Source organism: Scyliorhinus canicula, chromosome 5 (genome assembly GCF_902713615.1).
Source record: "Scyliorhinus canicula chromosome 5, sScyCan1.1, whole genome shotgun sequence".
Classification (NCBI taxonomy): domain Eukaryota; kingdom Metazoa; phylum Chordata; class Chondrichthyes; order Carcharhiniformes; family Scyliorhinidae; genus Scyliorhinus; species Scyliorhinus canicula.
Window position 1 is genome coordinate 70766898 of NC_052150.1, and position 23971 is coordinate 70790868.

The 23971-nt window shown below is 47.7% G+C and overlaps 1 protein-coding gene across 1 annotated transcript in view; it reads right to left on the reverse strand.

The window, feature by feature from the left end:
* The window catches only part of med10 (mediator complex subunit 10), a 28214-nt gene extending 9316 nt beyond the window's left edge, over window positions 1-18898 (reverse strand). The window contains exons 1-3 of the mRNA XM_038797191.1: window positions 18658-18898; window positions 9298-9381; window positions 2786-2888 (exon numbers count right to left, since the gene is read on the reverse strand). Of these exons, the coding sequence (XP_038653119.1) occupies window positions 2786-2888; window positions 9298-9381; window positions 18658-18779 (309 nt within the window). The 5' untranslated portion in view covers window positions 18780-18898. The remainder of the gene's footprint in view (window positions 1-2785; window positions 2889-9297; window positions 9382-18657) is intronic.
* Between the last annotated feature and the right edge of the window lie 5073 nt (window positions 18899-23971).

A 23971-nucleotide genomic window follows, 5' to 3' on the forward strand; every position in this document is an offset into this window, starting at 1 on the left:
ATCCCCAATTATATTTGGTCCCCATAAATCCAGGCAACCAATGGAATTTTCCCAACTGATTTTTGGGGACGACACAATTATTGGAACTCAACAAAAATAAAGCACTTCTAAATTATCAATACAATATTTAAGGAAAAAATAACCCTTTCGTGGCAATATGTTCTATTATCTCAAACCATTTCAATCATATTGGACTCAAAACATTACTCTCTCCAGAGATGCTTTTCCAGCACTTTGTTTTTCTTTCTTTCAATTATTCTTTCAAATTTCCAGCACCTGCACTACTTTGCTTTCATTTCAATCTTCTTTTATCCCTTCTGCATTACATGCATGACCTCAATTCTTTACCAATTATTTAGGCCTCATTTCCTTCATCATCTAGGTCACATTATGGAATAACGAAGGAGCAGAGGTCAGCAACATGCTCCCGATATTTCATGTCATTTTCTTGGGTTCTGGCCCATTCTTTACTTGCCAATAGCTCCTTGGTTTCATAAACTTTAACCAGACAGTATGCAGATGTAACCTTGATATCTATTTTCAATGGTTTTGTCATTCATAGAAGATGGTCGTGGGTGTTGGTTCTTTAGTATGGCTATCCAATTGTTCCCACTCCACTGCTCTTCTTCAATTGCCTGTATTTTTTGTCTCCAAGTATTTATCCAATTCTTTTTTGAAAGTTACTATTGAAACTGCTTCGAACACCCTTCTAGGAAGTTAATTCCAGATCATCTGGTTCTTTTGCTGATGACCTTGAATCACTGACATCCAACTACTAACTTTACCATCAATTGTCACAAAAGCCTCCACCTTCTATGCATCCCTTTAGACGTTCAGTAATCTTTTCAGCTAATCCACTGAATCCCAAAAACTAGACAACGGCAAAAGTTGAAGTCTATGAATTTAATACACAAATCTTTTCTATACACTTCATGCTTTTCAAATCTGTCTCTGGAGTTTTATTCAGCACACCTATGTCTGAAGGCACACTGACCATCTCTTTGGCTTTCAATTTAACTGATCCTGCAAGATATTCATCCTGCAATATATATTCAAGGGTATACATCCTCCTTGACAGATTAACCACAGGTGTTTCCTCTTCATCTGCCTCTATCATTATTCCATGCAACTCAAGTACTGTACCTCAAGAATTCTAGAAAGTGTTGATGTCAGGTATGCAGGGTTCTTCCCTCCCTGCAATCTTGTCCTTGCTCACCAGTTTCCAATTTCTTAATTTTCAGTTTTGTTTTCATATAACTAAGCGCAATTTGTTACGGCTTCCAATTCCATTGTTTCCTTCACAAGGAGTTCTTTGCCTCATCTTAATTTACATTCTCAACATCTTTCCTTCTCATCTTTATCTGTGTTTATCCACTTTCCACCATCTCTACCTTTCTTTCAAGCAAGAAAATGTAGTGACCAAGTATTTCCTTTCCTTCCTTTGTCACAAACACTCCCTTCCCCTTGTAAGCATTCTATAGGTTCACCGCACTTTCTTCAAAACCAGCAAGCAAGACAACTTGCTTGCCTATTAAACTATGAAATTATATTGTGATAGAATCTGTGGGCAAATGAGACAGAGGGAAACCAATAAAGGAAGCCAACTCTCCCAGGTGCTGAAGAAACAAAGACTAAAACTGAGGATAGAAACCAAAACTTCTTGCTGAAACTATATAAAAGGAGACGAGCCAGCAGAGCTCAGTATGTGTAAATGATGCATCTAGTGGTGAAGTACAGGCTGGTTGAAGATAGAGGCTTATTCCAAAAGCTGAGAATAAGCAACAGAGTAGCTGTTGCAGCTGTTTCTATTACTTGAAGACAATATTGATGGATGTAAGCCATCCAAGATTGCGATAAGCAATGTTGAGGGGATTCTGCAGACGTGTACCATTTTGATGTATACTTTGCCCGAAGAACTCGGAATGATTCTATGCTGCTGTCGGCTTAGGATCAAGATAAATTCTAGATTTCTAGGAGCTGAAATTCATCATAACGCAGAGTTTTGAAGACTTTTGATTGAGATCGATGACATAAATGCTGAGTGGACTGTTGAACCAATTTATAACATTTTGTCTTAGTTGCATCTGCCAGGTAATATGCAAATTATAGTTTATAATCAAGTTCCCTGTTAATTCACATTTAACTTATACTGGTTCTATGTTTTAGAATAAAGATGGTTCCCTAAGATAGGGTTAGCCAAGTATTTCTTAGTTTGACTTTCATATAGAAAAATTATTCTATGAAAACATTGCTTTAAACCGTGGAATCTTGTGGCTTCACCCTCCATAAATAACCGTGATTTATTAATTTTTTTTAAGTTACTGGTTTCGACCAAGATCATAATAATATACCTTCACTTGGTCTCCAATGCCTTGAGATTCACATTCGTAACCCTTCTCTGCTAATTTTCCTTGAAGTCGAACCACAATTAAGCATATGTTAGCTTCAATCACCAGGTTCACACCAGCTGCCTTATTAAACTTCAGATTAACAAATCTATATGTGTTAAAAATAGCATGAAAAAAGGCTTTTTTAGGTTATTACTTAGGAGTTCAATATGTTCTCAGCTTTTGCTTCGAACAAAAATAGTCTAATTTCCACCTCCAAACAAAATCCTGCATCATTCTGATAGTACACTAATCAAGAGTCTTGCCATTTCCTAAACATTCTTCTCATTATTTCCCATTTACAAACCATTACGTTGACACCGTAGATAAGGTTAGAATATTTTTCCCATATATCGCAAACGAAGACAGTTGACAAACAAATTCCTTAGATTGTCTACCTTCAATGTGTCAATTTTTCCTTTGACTTGTTCATTCTTGGCTAAGGCTCTCTCCAAGCATTCTTTGGTGTAAAGTTGAGGATTTCGGCCTTGATCAATGTACCTGCATTCAAAATGAATAATTTGAGATAATACTACATGCTGTTGTGTCTCATTTTCCTAAAAATTCCCAAATAATCCTGCAGAAAATGAATCAGAGTCCCTAGATACTGGAACTCAAAATATTAAGAAGCAGAAGTTGAGTCTCCATCAATAATGGGACAATGTCTGATTATTCCTTGGCATCCATTGCCCAAATTCCCCATCCACTTCAAACTCTTATTACTTCCTACGTCCATTCCAACAGGTTAAAAAAAAAGCTCCCCATTAACCATCACTGCTCCCCACACCCAAAATCCCCAACCGCCTAAACTTAGGACCTCCATTCACTGTGACACTTCTGCAGCTGTAGATTTACTTAGTTAATTTCTACCCATGCCTTTAATGTCCTTAACCCCTCATCTTAATTTCCTCCCATCCATTTCTATTTGGAGCAAGCTGCATGTTCTCTCCCACAATTCCATGGTAATTGGATCCAGGTGTACAAATGTCTTAGCAATCTGTCACCGAAGCTGGTTAGAGCACATCATGCTCTACCATGCACTTTCACATGCCAATACCACCTACTTATCGTCTAGGATAGCAAAGTTAACCCTTGGCTTCTCTTCAATTATCAACTGCCTCCTTAAATCCCTATTTCCTAACCCCTCCACTCCCATCTCCAACAAATGAAAGGAGCTGATGGATTTCTCACTTAGCATGCATTCATTATCCATGCTGCTTCCTCTTTTAGCCCTTCCTATCAAGCTAAATCAACCCCATTCTAACAGTCTCTCCCCTCACCCTCCATTTTATCTTTGCTAAACTCACCTAGTCAACACTCTGCTCATTCCACCTCATTCCTATGCTGAGCACCCAATTTAGTTTTCTTAAATAGAACTTGTTGTTGAGGGCCCATGAAACTAATTTAGATGAGCAAACAAGATTGGAAGCTCATGGATGTCTATCCACACAATTATTCTCCAAGCTACATACCAGAACAGGGGAGGACAGAAAGCAGGGGAAAATTAATGCATGGATAAAGCAGCAACATCAGGATGAGGGATTCCACTTTGTTGAGCAGAGGCAACAGTTCTGAAACAGATGAGACTACATCTGAACAGGAAAGGTGCTACTGTACTGACAAAACAGTTACATAAAGTGACAACATTTTTGAACCAAAGTGGCAGGATAAACAAAAAGAGATGGAAGTCAATATTGGTAAGTGCAAGGTGATACATATTGGTTAAAAATAGCACTTATATTCTGCAAAAGAGGAGTCACAGTGCCATAGAATTGAAGAATTTGAGGGACAACAAGTTCACAAAAGCCAGCACCCAAGATTATTACAGCTGTAAGAAATGCTAATACAATTCTAATCTTTATTGTAAGTTATGTAGATATACTAGTTAAGAGGCGATGATAAATCTTCAGAAAACCGCAAGACCCAATGTGCGCGCAGTATTGGGCTCCACCAAATAAGAATTCCGAGGGGTTCAGAAAGTAAGCATCACAAGTTCAGTGGGAAGCTGCCTAGTATGAGGAAATAGAAACATATAGGACAATGCGTATTGCATAATGACTTTTTCGAAAATTGTGAAAGGTTGGGGCAGGATTGATGAAGCAGACTGCTCCCGGTAGTTCAACGGCAAGAGATCACAGAATCAAAATGGTTGCGCAGCACAAATAGTGGCCATTCGCCCCATCTTGTCATCAATAGTGGCCATTTGGCCCACCAATTATCTGAAAGAGCAGCTCATCTAGTACCACTTCTCCGCCCTTTCTCCAGAGTGCTGCAAATAATTCTTCAGATAATCTAATTCTCTTTTGAACGCAATGAAGAATCTGCCTCCATCGCATTTTCAGAAAGCGCATTTTAGATCCTAACCACTCACTAAAACGTTTTTCCAAATGTTGTTGCTGCTGCTTCTGCTAATCACCTTGAATTGATGTATTCTGGTATCCAATTCTTCCACTAATGGAACATTTCTCCCCATCTATTTTGTCCACACCAGTCCTGACTTAGAATACCTCTTATCAAATCTGCTCTCAACCTACTCTTCTCCCAGGAGAACAGCCCCAGCGGCTCCAATCTGTGCAACCAATATGCTTCAGCTTCAAAACGATTCTAATCAATCTTTTCTACACCTTCTCCAATGTCCAATGTCTACACCTTCCTAAAGTGTCTGTTTCATACAGATTCATCACAACCTCCATGCCTTCATACTCGCCTCTTATTTAGAAATCCCAGGACCCCTAAGCTTTATTAACAGCTTTCTTCACCTGTTCTGCCACCTTCAATAATTTGTGCGCATACACCCACAGGTCCCTCTGCTTCTAGATCCCGTATATAATTGTACCTTATATTTTATATCGCCACTCCCTGTTCTTCTCAAAAATAAATCACTTCACACTTCTCTGCATTAAATTTCATCTGCGATTTGTCCACCCATTTCACCAACCTGTTTATGTCCTTTGGAAGTTTAATACTGTACTCAGTTCACACTTCTAAATATTGCCATCCACAAATTTTTTTATTGTGCCCTGTACACCAAAGTCTAGGTCATTAATATATATCTATCAAAAGCAAGGATCATAACACCAAAGTCTGGGGAACACCACTATAAACCTTCCTCCAGTGTCAAAAACAAATGTTCCCCATTGTTTCCACACCTCCATGTTGCTACTATCCCTTTTATTCCATGAACTCCAATTTTGCTCACAGGTCTGTTGTGTGGCATTTACTCATTTTGGAGTTCACATACAACCACATTCCCCTCATTGACCCGTTGTGACCACAGCAACAGTTAGCTATAATGGTATTTTATTCAAGAAACACGTTTGCAGCCTGAAGGCTAAATTGCAGCATGACGTGCATCAAAATATTCATATACACAGTAATCAAGTTAAAACATGCAAAAAGAATAACGCAGGAACAGAAAGAGGCAAACAAATTCAGCAGGTAACAGGTAAGTGGGAGACAACTTATTAAAGGAAGGATAATGTTAAATCAAAATAAATAAAAATGACAGTACACCAGTCCTACATTACATGCACTGAAGAACACATAATAGTCATCATTTAAGTACTTCATTGATGACCTGAATCATATAAGGAATAAGGCTACATCGATACTTTTCAACTTCTGAGTTGCCTTGAACATGATTCACCCTTAACAATACCATGTTGGCTTTCCTTAATTAAACCACATTTGCAAAAGTTATTAATTTTGTCCCGACTTATTTTTAAAAGCTTTCCCTCCACTGAGGTTAAACTGGCTGGCTTGTAATTGCTGAATTTTCCTGGAACCTTTTTTGTTCATGGGTGCAATATTTGCAATTTTAAAATCCTCTAGCATCATCACTGTATGGAGAACTGGCAAATTAAGGCCAATGCCACTATAATTTCCACTCATTTCCCTTGGATGCATTCCCTCTGGTCCTTTGTTATATTGCAAGATTAAATGCAAGAGATTTAGAACAGAGAGCAATAGAAATTCCGTTGGGAGTTCTGAAAGCTGTGCAATTCACAATTCACTTCCTGGGTTTGTAATTGAAGCAGAAATTCATGTCAATTTTCCAGTTTATATTGGATAGGTGATTGAAGAAAACAAGGTTGAAGGGATATTGGAACAAAGCAGGTAAATGGATATTGGGACAAAGCAGATCAATGTGATGTGAACTAGTTGTTTGTGGAGGGAAAATGCTGATACAGACTGGTTGGACCAAATGTATTTCTAGAATACATGTAGTGTGTATTTCATGTATTTCTAGAATATGGTCTGCCATTATCAGTATAACATACTGATCTTGAATGAAACTCCCACATCTCCTTTGCTATAACTGCGCCAAGAAACCCATGGCTTTCTTAACAATTAAGACTATTCATTTAAAAAAATTAATAAATTTAGAGTAGCCAATTAATTATTTCCAATTAAGGGGGCAATTTAGTGTGGCCAATCCACCTAACCTGCACATTTTTGGGTTGTGGGGGCGAAACCCACGCAAACACGGGGAGAATGTGCAAACTCCACATGGACAATGACCCAGAGCCGGGATCGAACCTGGGACCTCGGCACCGCAAGACTGCTGTGCTATACACTGAGCCACCGTGCTGCCCTTAAGACTATTCATAACATTTATCTGTGCCCTATTCCTGCACAGCTGGACACCTTGGTGCAGTACTAAGTGTGCTGCATCATTAGAGGCACAATACTTCAGATGAGATATAAAACAGATACCCCATCCACACGTTTTGGTGATCCCGGTGATATCAAAGATCTCTGACTACTCAAATTAAAGAAGAAGGTTTACCCACTGTTGTGACAACAGCTCATCCTCAACCAATGCCACTAAAATGAATTGGTCATTTTGTCGTGTAAAATGATTGATGCAAATTAATAGAGCAGCATACAAGTGCAGGTCCATATGCAAATTTATTGCTGAGAAGTGTGAAGCGATCTGTTTTAAAGTAACAATGCCAATATATAGCTTGTCGATACTTTCCTATGCATCTAGAGAGGATAAGAAGTTGATTTTCTGAGATGATCTTTCACTGACCAAAAGCTTCCAAGCATTCTTGCTCATTTTGTTGACAGTGCTTTAGTCAGTGCTCTTCTTTCGCGTCTAACTTGTAAACATCTTGCACGCTCCTTCTGCACCCTCTATACCATTTTGAAATTATGCCTCACTGACAAACTTTAATTCACCAGCTGTTCAATCCAATTCTTCTTAAAGTGCTTTGGCAGATGTATGCCTTTTAAAATCTTTGTTCTCGAGATGTGAGCATTGCCAGCCAGACGAGCACTTATTGCTCAACCCGAATTACGCTCGAGATGGTGATGGTGAACTGTTTTCTTGTACTATTGCGGACAATGTAGATTAGGAGCACCCATTGTGCAGCAAGGGAGGAAAATCCAAATATTTCCAAGCCACGTGAAGTGAATGTAGAAGTAATTCTGTTCCCAGACATCGGCTGACCTTGTCTTTCTCAGCGGTAGAGTTTGCAAATTTGGAATGCGTTGCCAAAAGGAGTGCTGACAAGTTGCTGCAGTGCATCTTGTAGATGGCACACAATCCTACCACTATGTGTTGGCGGTAGAGGGCGTGAATGTTTTAAGTGGTGGAAGGGGTGTCAAGTCAAGCAGGCTGTTTTGTTGTGGTCGATTCTGAGCGTCAATTGTTGTTGGAGTTACTGATCCATTGCCCTCCTCATTTGTGCCTTGTAGATGGTGGCCAGTCTTTGGGATTCAGGAGGTGAATTACTCACTGAAGAATCCCCTGCCTCTGACCTGCTCACCTATTGTTGTAGCCAAGGTATTTATGTAATAAGATTACTTAAGTTACTAATCAATGGTAACCCTCCCCAGAATGCTAATGGTGGGGGATTTAACCATATTAAGGAGCAATGGTCAGATTCTCTTTTGTTAGAGATGGCCATTGCCTGGCACTTCTGTAGCACAATTATTAGTTACCATCTATTAGACTGAAAGTTGCCCTCATCTTGCTGGCTGCAGGCATGGTGTTCTTCAGTATCTGAGGAGTTCTGAACGATACTCAATGCTGTGTAATCATTAGTGAACATCTCTATTCTGACCTTATTGAACAGCTGATGACAGTGGGTGTAGGACATTATCCAAAGAACTCCTGCAGCATCCTAAAGTGGAGCTGATTAGCCTCCAACTACCACAGCCAACTTCATTTGTGTTGGGTATGACTGCACCCAGTGGAGACATTTCCCCCGATTTCAATCTACTTCAACTGTGCTCCTTAATATCAAGGGCAATCACTCTCATCTCACTGCGAACACTTGTTCTTCTGAACAATAAGTTCAATTGGAGCTCTTGAAATTATTTCATTCACATGATAAAACCAATAGCAATTTCACCTCACAATGCGCATTTCTTCAGCATTCATAATCCAGACCATTTTAATCAGTCCACGCAAATTAGGTTTTTATGGTCGTAAGCAGCTTTGTGATGAAATAGCAAAAGTAAAACATGTATTTTTATTTACATTTCAACGTGTATTTATACTACATTTTCACATTGAAGCTAGTCTGACTTTTTCAGGGAATCCTAATTTTATTTTACCCCAGAACAAAGATGATTTTGATTCTGCATTGACAAAGACAACTTAATTGGAGCAAAGTACTCCCACTTTGCACCACAGCTTCACTGCTCGTGTAAATGCAGCCTTAAATAGCAAAATCTAATTGCAGGAAAGGTTACAGAAAAGTAAATAAACAGCTTTCACTTGTAGAACAATTGAAGTGACATGCATTCTGGTTTGTTTTTTCCACCAACTGAACATTAAGTTTGAAGAAATACTGGTTCAAATACCCGGCTGAGTGCGCACCAAGCTCTACTGTAATAATTAAATTAGTTGCCTGTCAGAATTTAGTTTTTGTGACAAACAATGAGCTACAATACTTACTCAAATACTTCCAGTGGTACATTAATATCATGCAGCTGTTGCCGGCATTTGTCAACATCTTGCAGCCCCGTAATCATAGAATTTCTGGAGATTAAAAGAAAGTTGTGTTATGTTTTAGAAGTCTTCTGAGGGAATCATATCAATCGCTTGCTTAATCAGGAATTCGGAACAGATTTAATCTAACCTGACATTTCAAAACAGATTTTGAAATTTTGATGTGAAATGCACATTTTAGTATACTTTTTAAAAATTACTGGCAAATCCTATTAAATGATTTAGATGGTTTTACATTACTTCAGATTTTGGAAAATATGCTCCTCACTGGTGAAGTTTTACTTGGATCTATTATGCTCCCACGAGATTATGGTAACAAGTTTAAACATAACAGCATCCATTTCCTGAAATTTGAATTAGAACATAACCTCCAATTTATTAGCATCCTTTGTGTTTTTACTTAGCCAGATCTTCATGCGCAACTCATATTTAGCCAACCACAATACAAATGCAAACCTGCCACTTTTGTCTTGGCTGAAATCAACATAGCAAACCTGGTAAATTTGCTTTAGGATTGCTCCAATTGTACAAAATCTGCACTTCAGATGCAGAACATCCCCACGGCTGTCCCCTCAGAGTACAAAACTACTCACAAATATCATCACCACCCTGAAAGTCGATGTGTCCCCGCCTTCACGCTGAGGTTACATCGACAAACACACTCTCAAATATATCTTTCCTTCGATGCTTGCCTGTAATTAACATTTTTTTGCTCTTGCTGCAGTTATTGCTTTCATGTTTTTATGTAACTTTTCTTTCACACTAATGTGCTTCTTTTCTCCTTCAGTGTTGTAACTATTTTTCAAATTTTGCTGTGGTAATGACAACAAAACTGTCAGCATTTGTCATAATGAATCCACAGAAACTGAATACATTTTAAATCCATACATATGCACAAGTAATGTGGAAATCAAAGAACAAAGAACAGTAGAGCACAGGCCATTCAAGCCTGTGCCGATCACGATGCCTGTCTCAACTAAAACCTTCTGCACTTATGGGGTCCGTATCCCTCTATTCCCATCCAATTCATGCATTTGTCAAGATGCCCCTTCAAAGTAACTATCGTATCTGCTTCTACCACCTCCCTGGCAGCGGTTTCCAAGCACTCACCACCCTCTGTGTAAAAGATTTGTTTCATACATCTCCTCTAAACTTTGCCCCTCGATGTCGGGTAGCTATGGTGTGAGAGGTTGCACATTAGGCAGCTCCCGCTCGAGGCTGTTTTTTCTGATCTTTCCCAGTTCGTAAAGTGGATGTTTTGTGGAAAGAAGGTGCAGGGACGACTGGAGAAAAATTTGACTCCACTGGTGGGGCTGGTGGAATGATCCATAGACCAGAAGTGGGTTGAGAAGAAGGGAGCAGTTGGAGCAAGAGAATCTTTGTGCGCCACAGGTCAAGATGACGGAGGGCAAAGGGTCTACACCTTGGCTGCCCAATGGGTGAGGAGCAACTGGTGGACTTTTTAAATTAAACGTTGAGCTGACAGAGGAGGAAGGCCCAGGAGGAACAAGCAAAGATAGTGGAACTGTTAAAAATGGGAATTGATCATGTGGAGCGGAGCTGGAATCACAGGGCCAGGCTATTAGGAAAGTGGAGGAGGCGGTGGTGGAGCAGCTTGCCTCGTTGGCGGGTGAAATAGGTGTGATGCAGGACAGTCAGAAGCGGTTAAAAGGAGACAATGGAGGACCTTGAGAGTAGCTCCGGGAGACAGAACCTAAGAATCGTGGAGGTGCCTGAAGGCATCGAGGGAGCGGATGTTACCACATATGTAGTCAAGATGCTGGAGAGGTTGATGGGGAAGGGAGCATTTGACCAGGCCCTGAAGGTCAACTGAGTGCACAGGGCGCTGATGAGTAAGCTGCAGGCAAATGTGCTGCCGAAGGCGATGGTGAAGCATCTTCACCATTCTTGGACAAGGAGAAGATATTGAGATGGGCGAGGCAGCCGAGGAGATGCAACGGGGAGGGGAATGAACCTCAGGTGTACCAGGCCCCGCGTGCGGACCTGGAGAAGAGAAGAGCGTAATCGGGTGAAGGCTGCCCTCTTTAAAAAGGGTTTAGTTCAGGATGTTGTACCCGGCCTGCCTCTGGGTGACTTTTAATAGTCGAGAACCTTACTTTGGAACACCAGAAGAAACAATTGAGTTTTTAAAGAGACGATAGGCTGGCAGGAGAAGGAGGACATTAATCTGTGGAGGAGGCGTGGGGTGATGGGTGCGTTATTTGTCTATTTTTTCTTGTATCCTTTTTCTCGTTTGTTGGAGAACTTTTCTCCTTCGAGATGTTTTGTTGTGTTGAGGGCAACTTTTTTTTCTTATCTCATTGTTGTTTGTGAGGTGTGCGACGGGGGGGGGGGGGGGGGGGAGAGATGGGAGGCATAGGCACTTTGGACGGGGGCTGTCAGGCTAGCTAGGTAATGGAAGCACGGGGGTCGGGGTGGGGGGGGGGGGGAAAGAGAGTGAGCGGGGGGCTGCTGAGAAAGGTTTGTTGCTGTGGCGCAGCATGGGAGGGAGTGGTGACAGCGGACATCTGAGTGGGCCTGAAGGGGTATGGGTTGATCGGCAGGGGAGGAGGGTGGGATGCCCGTCCCAGCAGACTGGTCACACGAATGCGAGGGGGCTGAATGGGCCAGTTAAACGGGCGAGTGTTTCCACGCACCCGAGGAGCTTGAAGGTGGACGTGGTCTTTTTTACAAGAAACACACTTGAAGATCGGCTATCAGACATGGCTAAGAAATAGGTGGGTAGGGCAAGTCTTCCATCCAGGATTAGATGCGATGGGGGGAGGGGACGCCGGTAAATAAACAAGTGGCATTTGAGGTGAGGAATATAGTAGCAGATTCAGGGGGAGGTTTGTGATGGTGAGTGGGAAGATGGAGGGGATCCTGGTTAACGTTTATGCCCCAAATTGGGACGATGTGGAGTTTACAAGGTGAGTGTTGGGGAAGATCCCGCCCCCCCAAAGTTCGGATAGTCACGTGGAACGCAAGAAGGTTAGGAGGTCCGATCAAGAGGTCACGGGTGCTTGCGAATCTTAAAAGTTTGAAAGCCGATGTGGTAGTGCTGCAGGAGACTCACTTGAGGGTGAAGGACCAGGTGAGACTTAAAAAGGGCTGGGTTAGTCAAGTGTTTCACTCTGGATTTGCTGGAAAGGCTTGAGGGGTAGCGATACTGGTAGGCAAAAGGGTACGCTTCCAGATGGAGAAGGTGGTGGCAGATCAGGGGGGTAGATTTGCGATTGTGACAGGGGCACTGGAGGGGAGATTAGTGGCGCTGTTAAGCATATATGGTCCCAATTGGGACGATGTGGGATTCGCAAAGAAGGTGTTTGGGGCCACACAAACCGATTGTGGGGGTGGGGGGGGATTTAGCGTGTTTAATCAACCTAACCTGCACATCTTTGGGTTGTGGGGGCGAAACCCACGCAGACACAGGGAGAATGTGCAAACTCCACACGGACAGTGAACCAGAGCCGGGATCGAACCTGGGACATCAGTGCCGTGAGGCAACAGGGCTAACCCACTGAGCCACCGTGCTGCCCGTCCATAAGGTATACTTGCGGATCGACATTTTTGTGGGGGGTGGCTTTGCTGGCTGGGGTTAAGGGGTCGGAATACTCGGCAATTGCAGTGTCAGATCACGCGCCACATTGGGTGGATATGGTGCTGGAGAAGGGGGTAGCGCAGAGGTTGAGGTGGAAATTAGATGTCGTACTTTTGGGGAACCAAGCGTTCTGAGACAAAATTGAAAAGGTAATTAAGTAATATGTAGGTTTCAACTGTACAGGTGAGGTGTCGACGGCAGTTGCCTGGAGGCTCTGATGGCGGTGGTGAGGAAATTTTGTTTAAGGCCAGGGTAGATAAAGAGGAGAGGTTGGAGCGGCAAAGGGTAATAGATGAGATGTTGGGAGGTAGATAGGAGTTATGCAGAAGATGGGGGCCCAGCAAAGCTGGAAAAGAGGAAGGAACTACAGGCAAACTTCGAACGACTTTCTACCAGGAAGGCGGTGCGCCAACTGAGACGAGCAAGGGGTGCAGTTTATGAACATGGAGAGAAGGCAAGGCGTATGTTAGCAGGTCAGCGCCAGAGGGAAGCAGCTGCAAGGGCAATTCTTCAGGTGAGGGATAGGGCAGGAAAGTTGGTGGTGCTCCGGATCTGATTAACAAGGTTTTTGAGGAGTTTATGAGAGGTTGTACAGGTCAGAGCCACCTGGGGGAAACTGAGAGATGCAAGAATTTCTAGATGGGGTGGAGTACTCGAGGTTACGAGAAGGGGACAGGGCTACATTAGAAGGAGCAATAGTGGAGCAGGAGATAAAGGATGCGATTGGGAGGATGCAGTTGGGGAAGGTGGCAGGGCCGGATGGGTTTCCGGTGGAATATTATAAAAAATTCAAGGATAAGCTGGTGCCCTTGATGGTGGGGATGTTTGAAGAGGCGATAGGGAAGGGGGTGTTGCCACAAACTTTGGGACAGGCATCGATTTCACTGTTGCTAAAAAAAGATAAGGATCCGAAGGTGTGGGTCGTATACGTCCATATCACTTCTGAACGTGGACGCAAAAGTATTGGTGAAGGTACTGGCGGGTAGGCTGCAGGAGTGCCACCAGAAGGTGAAATGTGAGGATCAGACAGGGTTCGTGAGAGGGAGGCAGCTCTTTTCGAACATTAGAAGGGTATTGAATGTCGTTATGGCACCGGTGGATGGGAAGGAAACAGAGGTGGTTGTGGCATTGGACGCTGAGAAGGCGTTTGACCGGGTAGAATGGGGGTACTTGATGGCAGTTCTGGAGTGTTTGGGATTCGACAAAGGTTTGTCAACTGGGTAAAGCTACTATATAAGGAGCCGAGGGCGAGTGCCCACACAAACAACATCAGCTCAAGATACTTTTCTCTCCACCGTGGGACGAGGCAGGGATGTCCTATGGCCCCCCCTCCCCCCCCCCCCCCCCCCGGGGGGGGGGGGGGGGGGGGGGGGGGGGAGAGAATAGAGTTTAGGGTGTTCTTATATGCCGATGACTTCGCTGTTATACGTGTCGGAACAGAGTGTGTCGAAAGGGGGAGTATTGGAGCTGCTTCGAGTATTTGGGTCTTTCTCAGGGTACAAGCTGAATCTAGACAAGAGTGAGTATTTTCGACCAGGGGTGGGGGCTGCCATTCCGTAGGGCAGGGACTCACTTTAGGTATCTGGGGGTGCAGGTTGCCGGGAGTGGGGGAGGCTTCGCATATACAATATCACTAGTTTGGTGGGGAGAGTGAAAGCTGATCTGGCACGGTGGGATGGTCTCCCTCTGTCACTGGCAGGTCAGGCGGTTAAAATGAATGCGTTGCCGCAATTTCTGTTTATTTTTCAATGCCTACTGATTTTCCTGCCAAAGCATTTTTCCAGAGATATTGAGGGAAGGATTACCTCGTTCATATGGGGAGGGAAGGTGGCCAGAATGAGAAAAGTGCTGCTACAGAGGGGAAGGCAGGCAGGGGTTTTGTGTCTTCCGAACCTGATGTACTACTACTGGGCAGCGAATGTGGAGACGGTGCGCTGCTGGGTCAGAGGGGTTGATTCCCAGTGGGTCAGAATGGAGGAGAGTTTGGGCAGGGGGTCGGGACTGAAAGCACTGGCAACAGCGCCACTCCATATAGCCCGGGGGAAATACTCAGGGAGTCCAGTAATAATAGCTTCATTGAGAATTTGGAGGCAGTTCTGCCAACAACACTTCGGGTTGGGGGCAGGGTCAAGGGAAATGCTGATTCGGGGGAAGGGAGGTGGGATGGAAATTTTCGGAAATGGAAGGAAAAGGGGATTAAGACGCTAAAAGATTAGTTTTTTAGGGGTCGGTTTGCAGGAATGAAGGAGCTGGAAGCAAAATATGAGCTTGGGAGGGGCGGGGGGGGGGGGGGAAGAGAGAGAGAGAGAGAGAGAGAGAGAGAGAGAAAAGAGTGTTTAGCTACATGCAGGTTCAAGATTTTGCCAGAAAGGAGGTAGAGCTTCCCGGTAGAACCAGCCTCCACATTGCTGGAGGAGGTGCTGACGACAGGAGGCCTGGAGAAAGGGGTAGTGTCAGCGGTTTATGGAGCTATTTTGGAAGAGAAGGCACCACTGGAAGGGATCGAAGCAAAGTGGGAGGAAGCGTTGGGCGAGGGTATGGAGGAGGGCTTCTGGTGTGAGATGCTCAGGAGAGTGAATGCCTCCACCTCGTGCGCGAGATTGGAGCTCATACAGCTGAAGGTGGTATGCAGGGCACACCTCACGAGGGCAAGGATTGAAGGAGTAGAGGATGTATGTGAGCGTTGTGTGGGGCGGGGCGCTAATCATGTTCATATGTTTTGGTCCTGTCCAAAGCTGGAGGATTACTGGAAGGAGGTTTTTCGGGTAATTTCCAAGGTGACGCACGTGAAACTGGACCTGGGAGGCCACATTCGGGGTGTCGGCCCAGCCAGGGTTGGAAACGGGTGCGGAGGCAGATATCGTAGCCTTCGCCTCGTTAATCACCCAAAGGCGGATCCTGTTGGGATGCAGAGCAACCTCTCCACCCTGTGCCCTGGCGTGGTGGAGGGACCTGGTCGAATTCTTGACTCTTGAGAAGGTTAAGTTTGAACTGAGGGGAAGGATGGAGGGGTTCTACAATTCATGGGCATTATTCATTGTGCACTTTCAAGAACTGGATAACATCAAACATTAGTTGGAGTGGATGGTTGGGGGAGGGGGGCTGTGTGTATTAAGGGTGACTGTGGATGATTCCAGATTTCTTTTTGTCATTTGTTTATGTAAACATGCGGGCTAATGTTTGGGGTTTGGTGGGAGGATGGGATCGTTGTTATTGATATGGTGATTGACATATTTGTTACTGATTATTGTTTATTGTTGGTGGGTGTAAATTTGGGAGAAAATGTGAAAAAGAGGAGAATAAAAAGATATTTTTAAAAAACTGTGTTGGGGATAACACAAGGATTTTAAATGGTTTTCTCCCACCCTTCCTTCCTCTCTCCTATCTCCCTCGACGCCACCCTCGCCCACCCGGATATCATTACGCCCTCCCAGGCTCCTCTTGCCACGCCACCGCCTCCTCCCAGACTCCGCTCGCCGTGCCCCCGCCTCCCATCGCACCACCCTCCTCTCCACGCGACCCCTCCTCTTCCTCCCAGGGGCGACCCCCTCCCCTTCCTTCCCTCCGCCCAGGCTCTCTTCTCCACACACCCCCCCCGCTCTCCTTCCTTTTCTTCTCCCAGGCTCTCCCCCCTTCCTTCTCTTCTCCCAGGCTCCCCCCCCCCCTTCCTTCTCTTCCCCCAGACTGCACACCACCTTCCTTCCTTCTCTCCACCCCAACCCCCCTTCCTTCTCTCCACCCCACCCCTTCCTTCCTTCTCTCCACCCCCCCTTCCTTCCTTCTCTCCACCCCACCCCCCCTTTCTTCCTTCTCTCCACCCCACCCCCCCTTTCTTCCTTCTCTCCACCCCACCCCCCTTTCTTCCTTCTCTCCACCCCACCCCCTTTCTTCCTTCTCTCCACCCCACCCCCTTTCTTCCTTCTCTCCACCCCACACCCCCCCTTCTTCCTTCTCTCCACCCCACACCCCCCCTTCCTTCCTTCTCTCCACCCCACACCCCCCTTCCTTCCTTCTCTCCACCCCACACCCCCCCTTCCTTCCTTCTCTCCACCCCACACCCCCCCTTCCTTCCTTCTCTCCACCCCACACCCCCCCTTCCTTCCTTCTCTCCACCCCACACCCCCCCCCTTCCTTCCTTCTCTCCACCCCACACCCCCCCCTTCCTTCCTCTCTCCACCCCACACACCCCCTTCCTTCCTTCTCTCCACCCCACACCCCCCCCTTCCTTCCTCTCTCCACCCCACACCCCCCCTTCCTTCCTTCTCTCCACCCCACACCCCCCTTCCTTCCTTCTCTCCACCCCACACCCCCCCCTTCCTTCCTTCTCTCCACCCCACACCCCCCCCTTCCTTCCTTCTCTCCACCCCACACCCCCCCTTCCTTCCTTCTCTCCACCCCACACCCCCCCTTCCTTCCTTCTCTCCACCCCACACCCCCCCTTCCTTCCTTCTCTCCACCCCACCCCCCCTTCCTTCCTTCTCTCCACCCCGCACCCCCCTTCCTTCCTTCTCTCCACCCCGCACCCCCCTTCCTTCCTTCTCTCCACCCCGCACCCCCCCTTCCTTCCTTCTCTCCACCCCGCACCCCCCCCTTCCTTCCTTCTCTCCACCCCGCACCCCCCCTTCCTTCCTTCTCTCCACCCCGCACCCCCCTTCCTTCCTTCTCTCCACCCCGCACCCCCCTTCCTTCCTTCTCTCCACCCCGCACCCCCCTTCCTTCCTTCTCTCCACCCCGCACCCCCCTTCCTTCCTTCTCTCCACCCCGCACCCCCCTTCCTTCCTTCTCTCCACCCCGCACCCCCCTTCCTTCCTTCTCTCCACCCCGCACCCCCCTTCCTTCCTTCTCTCCACCCCGCACCCCCCTTCCTTCCTTCTCTCCACCCCGAACCCCCTTCCTTCCTTCTCTCCACCCCACACCCCCCTTCCTTCCTTCTCTCCACCCCACACCCCCCTTCCTTCCTTCTCTCCACCCCACACCCCCCTTCCTTCCTTCTCTCCACCCCACACCCCCCTTCCTTCCTTCTCTCCACCCCACACCCCCCCTTCCTTCCTTCTCTCCACCCCACCCCCCCTTCCTTCCTTCTCTCCACCCCACACCCCCCCCCTTCCTTCCTTCTCTCCACCCCACACCCCCCCTTCCTTCCTTCTCTCCACCCCACACCCCCCCCCTTCCTTCCTTCTCTCCACCCCACACCCCCCCTTCCTTCCTTCTCTCCACCCCACACCCCCCCTTCCTTCCTTCTCTCCACCCCACACCCCTTCCTTCCTTCTCTCCACCCCACACCCCCCCTTCCTTCCTTCTCTCCACCCCACACCCCCCTTCCTTCCTTCTCTCCACCCCACACCCCCCTTCCTTCCTTCTCTCCACCCCACACCCCCCCTTCCTTCCTTCTCTCCACCCCACACCCCCCCTTCCTTCCTTCTCTCCACCCCACACCCCCCCTTCCTTCCTTCGCTCCACCCCACACCCCCCCTTCCTTCCTTCGCTCCACCCCACACCCCCCCTTCCTTCCTTCTCTCCACCCCACACCCCCCCTTCCTTCCTTCTCTCCACCCTACACCCCCCCTTCCTTCCTTCTCTCCACCCCACACCCCCCCCTTCCTTCCTTCTCTCCACCCCACACCCCCCCTTCCTTCCTTCTCTCCACCCCACACCCCCCCTTCCTTCCTTCTCTCCTCCCTCCCACCCACCCTTCTCTCGCTTACAGTTTCTGGTTCAGACCCGCTTGGCTGCTGGGCTGGAAGTCACTGACGATGATGCCGAGCTGCCGAATGTTCTCGATGAACTTCTCCAGATGTTCCTCCAGGTTGTCGAATTTCTCCGCCATGGCGCGAGCGAGGCGGCGGGCTCAACAACAGACGGCCCGGGGCAGCCGGAGAGCGCGAGCAGGAACCGGAAACCACCCGCTCCGCTTCATGCCCCCATGTTAGCTCGTCGGGAGGCTGGCTAAGGGCGGGCGCATATCGCGCAGTGCTAACTGGGATACAGGAGGACTGTTCTGCCTCTTCCAGCATCCATCAGCCAGCTGTGGAGCTGTTTATTTTGTGTTAAGCATCTGAACCAACTGGAAGCCGAACTGTTGCAACATGATCCTCGGACTGGCTCACAAACAGAAGTCCTCGTCTTCTGCTTCGGTTGTGTCGTTATCACAGACTATTTCTACCAACATTATATAACCAAAGAGCAATGTGCTCATGACCAAATCAAATCTCTTATTTGTAATATTGATTAAGGAGTAGATATTGGCCAGAACAACAGGGATAACTTCTCTCCTCTTTTTTCAGAAGAGTGTCATGGGACCTTTTACATCCACCCAGGCAGGCAGATGTGACTACCTCAGTTTCATGTCTCATCATCCTGTAGTAAACTGAAAATGCTGGAACTACTGAATAAGTCTGGCAACACCTTTGGAGAGAGAAACGGTTAATATTCAGATCAAGGACTTAACTTCACAACCTCTAGCCTCGACTATTCCAACATGCACCTGGCAGGTGTCCCACATTCTACCCACCATGGACTTGAGGTCATTCAAACTTCTGCCTCTCTCTTAATTCACAGCAAGTCCGATTCCCCTGGCACTCCTGTGCTTTCTGGCCTGCATTGTCTCCCGGTCAAACAGTCCCTTAATTTTAAAATTCTCATCCTTGTTCTCAAATATCTTTTTTTAATATAAATTTAGAGTACCCAATTATTTTTTTTTCCAATTAAGGGGCAATTTAGCGTGGCCAATCCACTTAACCTGCACATCTTTGTGTTGTGGGGGTGAAACCCACGCAGACATGGGGAGAATGCGCAAACACCACACGGACAGTGACACAGGGCCGGGATTCAAACCGGGTCCTCAATGCCGCAATCCCAGTGCTACAATTGCGCCACACGCCACCCTGTTCTCAAATATCTTGATGATCTTCTCATCCCTATCTCTAATCTCCTCCAACCCCACAGCCCTCCAAAACATCTGCATTCCTTTATTTGGCCTCCTGTGCATTCCCAATCATAATTGCTCTATGATTGCTGGCCGTGACATTGGTTGATGAGCTCGAGAATTTACTCCCTCGACTCCTCCTGCCCATCTTCCTTTTCTCCTTTTGGAGACGGCTTAAAACCTATCTCTTTGACCAAGCTTTTAGTCATCTGCTCTTAATATCTCCAGTTCTCCAGTGTTATATTTTGTAATGTCCCTGTGAATCGCCTTGGGCCATTTCATTACATTAAAGATGCTACATAAATATAAGTTTTTGAGTCCAGAGTTGTTACTAGTTTGGGTTTAAAGATGTAAATCGGTGTCTCCTCTCTGAAATACCCCTAAGTGCCTCCTTGCTGAAGACCCTATCTTTATACATAAAGGTCATCCTGGAGACTCCAGAAGTTGAACACCAATCTGTTGGTGTCCCTGAGAACTGATATTATGTATCCCTGAGCATTGAAAGAGATCACTACAGAGATAGTAGATGCATTGGGGATCAGGGGCGGGATTCTCCCGTACCCGCGGGGCAGGGGGTCCCTGCGGAACGGAGTGGCATGAACCACTCCGGCGTCGGGCTGCCCCAAAGGTGCGGAATCCTCCGCACCTTCAGGGGCTAGGCCGGCGCCGGAGTGGTTTGCGCCCAGCTGGCTGGCGTGGAAGGCCTTTGGCGCCGTGCCAGCCGGGGTCGAAGGGACTCATCCGGCCGGTGCGAGTCCGCGCATGTGCGGGAGCGTCAGCGGCTGCTGAAGTTATCCCCGCGAATGCGCGTGGGGAGGGTTCATCTATGCGTCGGCCATCGCGGAAGATGACACGGCCGGCGGGTAGGAATAGAGTGCCCCCACGGCACAGTTCCGCCCCCGAATCGGTGGGCCCTGATCGTAGGCCAGGCCACCGTGGGGGCTCCCCCCGGGGCCAGATCGCCCCGCGCTCCCCCAGGACCCCGGAACCTGCCCACGCCACCAGGTCCTGCAGGTAAGGGACCTAGTCCAATTTACACTGGCGAGACCTGCATGGAACGAATGGGACTCCGGCCCATCGCTGGCCGGAGAATCGCTGGGAGGGGGGGGTGGTCACTGCCAGCAGCCGCCGACTGGCCTGGCGCGATTCCCGCCCCCGCTGAATCTTCGGCGCTGGAGAATTTGGCAGCCGGCGGGGGTGGGTTTCTGGAATAATTCCTGGAGATTGGAAGATAGCAAATGTCACCCCACTATTTAAGAAAGATGGGAGAGAGAAAACTGGGAACTGCAGACCCAGTGAGCTTTGCATTAGAGGTAGGGGAAATGCTCAAATCTATTATGATGGATGTGATAAATGGACACTTGGGGCAATCATTATTTGATTGGGCATAGATGGCATGGATTTGCGAATGGGAAATCATGTTTGACAAACTTGTTGGAGTTTTTTGAAGATGTTCCTGACAAAGTGACAGGAGAGTGGATGGGTGTGATATATTTGGATTTTCAGAAGGCTTTTGATGAAGTCCCCCTAAGGAGGTTGATTTGCACAATAAAAGCATACGGAATAGGAGGCAACATACTGTCATGGATTGAGGATTGGCTAACAGGCAGAAAACAGAATAGGAATAAATGGGTCATTCTCACATTGGCAGTCTGTGGCTAGTGGGGTATCGCAAGAATCAGTACTTGGACCCCAGCTGTGATGAGACCATCAATTCACAAGACACGTGATTGGAAGTAAACCGTGGTTTTAATAGTCTTACAACTAAGCCAGCCTGCGACCAGAGGAACGGAGCAGGCTTACAACTGCAGTACTTTATACTTCTGTTTAGTGGGAGGAGCCATGGGCGGAGCCATGGGCAGAGCCAAGGGTGGAGCCTAGTACAAACTCCTCATCGCCCCCTATTGGCAGAGCCGCGCAACGGCTCGTATACAGAGCCCACAAGGACACAATACATGTAAGGCAATACAGTGTGAATTACGAGGTATATAATTCACCACATTCACCCCCTGTAAAAAAAATCAAGTCCGGCGGGGTGATGGGTCTACAAATTGAACCGGTCCGGTGGCCGAGTTGTCCTTTGGGATCAGCAGAGCACCGGGGTTGCAGCCTCTTCGGGTGGCTGGGTGGGGGTGGTCGGCAAATGTACGATGGTGGGCTCCGGGGGCGATTCGGTCCAAGGTTTGTACCCGACTGGTGCGACGGGTGACGGGGAGCGCAGGAAACCTATAGGCGCGGGGGCGTGGAGCATGGGCAGTGAACCTATAGGTGCGGAGGCGCAGGGCGCGGAGGGTTGGGTGGGTTGTACCGTGGGGGGTACCTCGGTGGTAGAGTTGGATCCTGCAGGCGCCAGGTCCCGGAGGGAAACAGTGTCCCGACGGCCATCAGGGTATTCGATGAAAGCGTATTGGGGGTTCGAGTGGAGTAGGAGCACTCTTTCTACGAGTGGATCAGTTTTGTGTGCCCGGACGTGTTTCCGAATGAGAACCGGGCCTGGTGTCTTCAACCTAGCTGGAAGCGAAACCTCCGTGGTAGTGCCCCTAGAAAAAACAAATAGCCGCTCGTGAGGAGTCTGGGTGGTGGCGGTGCATATGAGGGACCTAATAGCATGGAGCGCGTCGGAGAGGACCTCCTGCCAATGGGAGGTTGGGAGATTCCTGGACCGGAGGGTCAGTAGGACGGTCTTCCAGACCGTCGCATTCTCCCTCTCCACCTGCCCGTTCCCCCTGGGGTTGGAGCTGGTAGTCCTGCTCGAGGCGATGCCCTTGTCGAGCAGGTATTGACGCAGCTCGTCACTCATAAAGGACGAACCACTGTCGCTGTGTACGTAGCTGGGGAAACCAAACAGGGTGAAGATACTGTGCAGGGCTCTGATGACTGTGTGGGAGGTCATATCGCGGCACGGGATGGCAAACGGGAAGCGGGAGAACTCATCGATGACGTTCAAAAAGTACACATTTCGATTGGTCGAGGGGAGTGGCCCTTTGAAATCGATGCTCAGACGTTCAAAGGGTCGGGTGGCCTTTACCAGGTGGGCCTTGTCTGGTCTATAGAAGTGCGGTTTGCACTCCGCGCAAATTCGGGCAATCCCTGGTGATGGCTTTTACCTCCTCGGTGGACAAAGGCAGATTTTGGGCTTTGACGTAGTGGGCGAGCCGGGTGACCCCCGGTTGGCAGCACGCAAGATAACCGCCTGAAAGCTATCCACAATTACCTCTGCCACCCGGGGATCACCCGGCTCGCCCACTACGTCAAAGCCCGAAATCTGCCTTTCTCCACCGAGGAGGTAAAAGCCATCACCAGGGATTGCCCGATCTGCGCGGAGTGCAAACTGCACTTCTGTAGACCAGAAAACATTTTCCCCGGACTTGACGACCACCACCTGAGCTCTCCAGGGGCTGTTACTGGCCTCTATGACCCCCTCACGTAGGAGCCTCTGGACCTCGGTTCTGATAAACACCCTGTCCTCCAGGCTATACCACCTGCTGCGATTGGCTACGGGTTTGCAGTCTGGAGTGAGGTTAGCAAAGAGTGGAGGGGGGTCGATTTTTATCGTCACTAGACTGCAGATAGTGAGTGGAGGTAGGGGTCCGCCGAAGCTGAGTGTGAGGCTTTTGAGGTTGTACTAGAAGTCGAATCCCAGTAAAAGTGGGGCGCAGAGTTCTGGGAGTACGTACAGCTGGAAGTTCGAGTAGCTGGCGCCCTGAATCGTTAGGGTCACGACGGTGCGCCCTTGGAGATGAACAGAGTGTGAGCCCGAAGCGAGGGAGATAGTTTGCCGTGCAGGGAAGATAGGGAGCGAACAGCGTCTTACCAGATCTGGGTGTACGAAGCTCTCGGTGCTTCCGGAGGTTAAGTTTCTAGGCAGTTTTGTTACTGCCCAGAAACCTAACCTCACAAAGAGGCACGGTGTCCTGTACCCGTTGATTTTAACGGTCATCATAGAGTTGCGGAGGTGTTTCGAACGCAACTGGTCCAACGTGACCGTGCTGAGTTGCGGGTAGTCGGCTGCTCGATCAGCTGTGCTGGTGTGGCCCCGTGATGACGGTCCGCTGAGGTTGTAGTTGTCGAGATGAGGTTCAGAGACTGGAGAG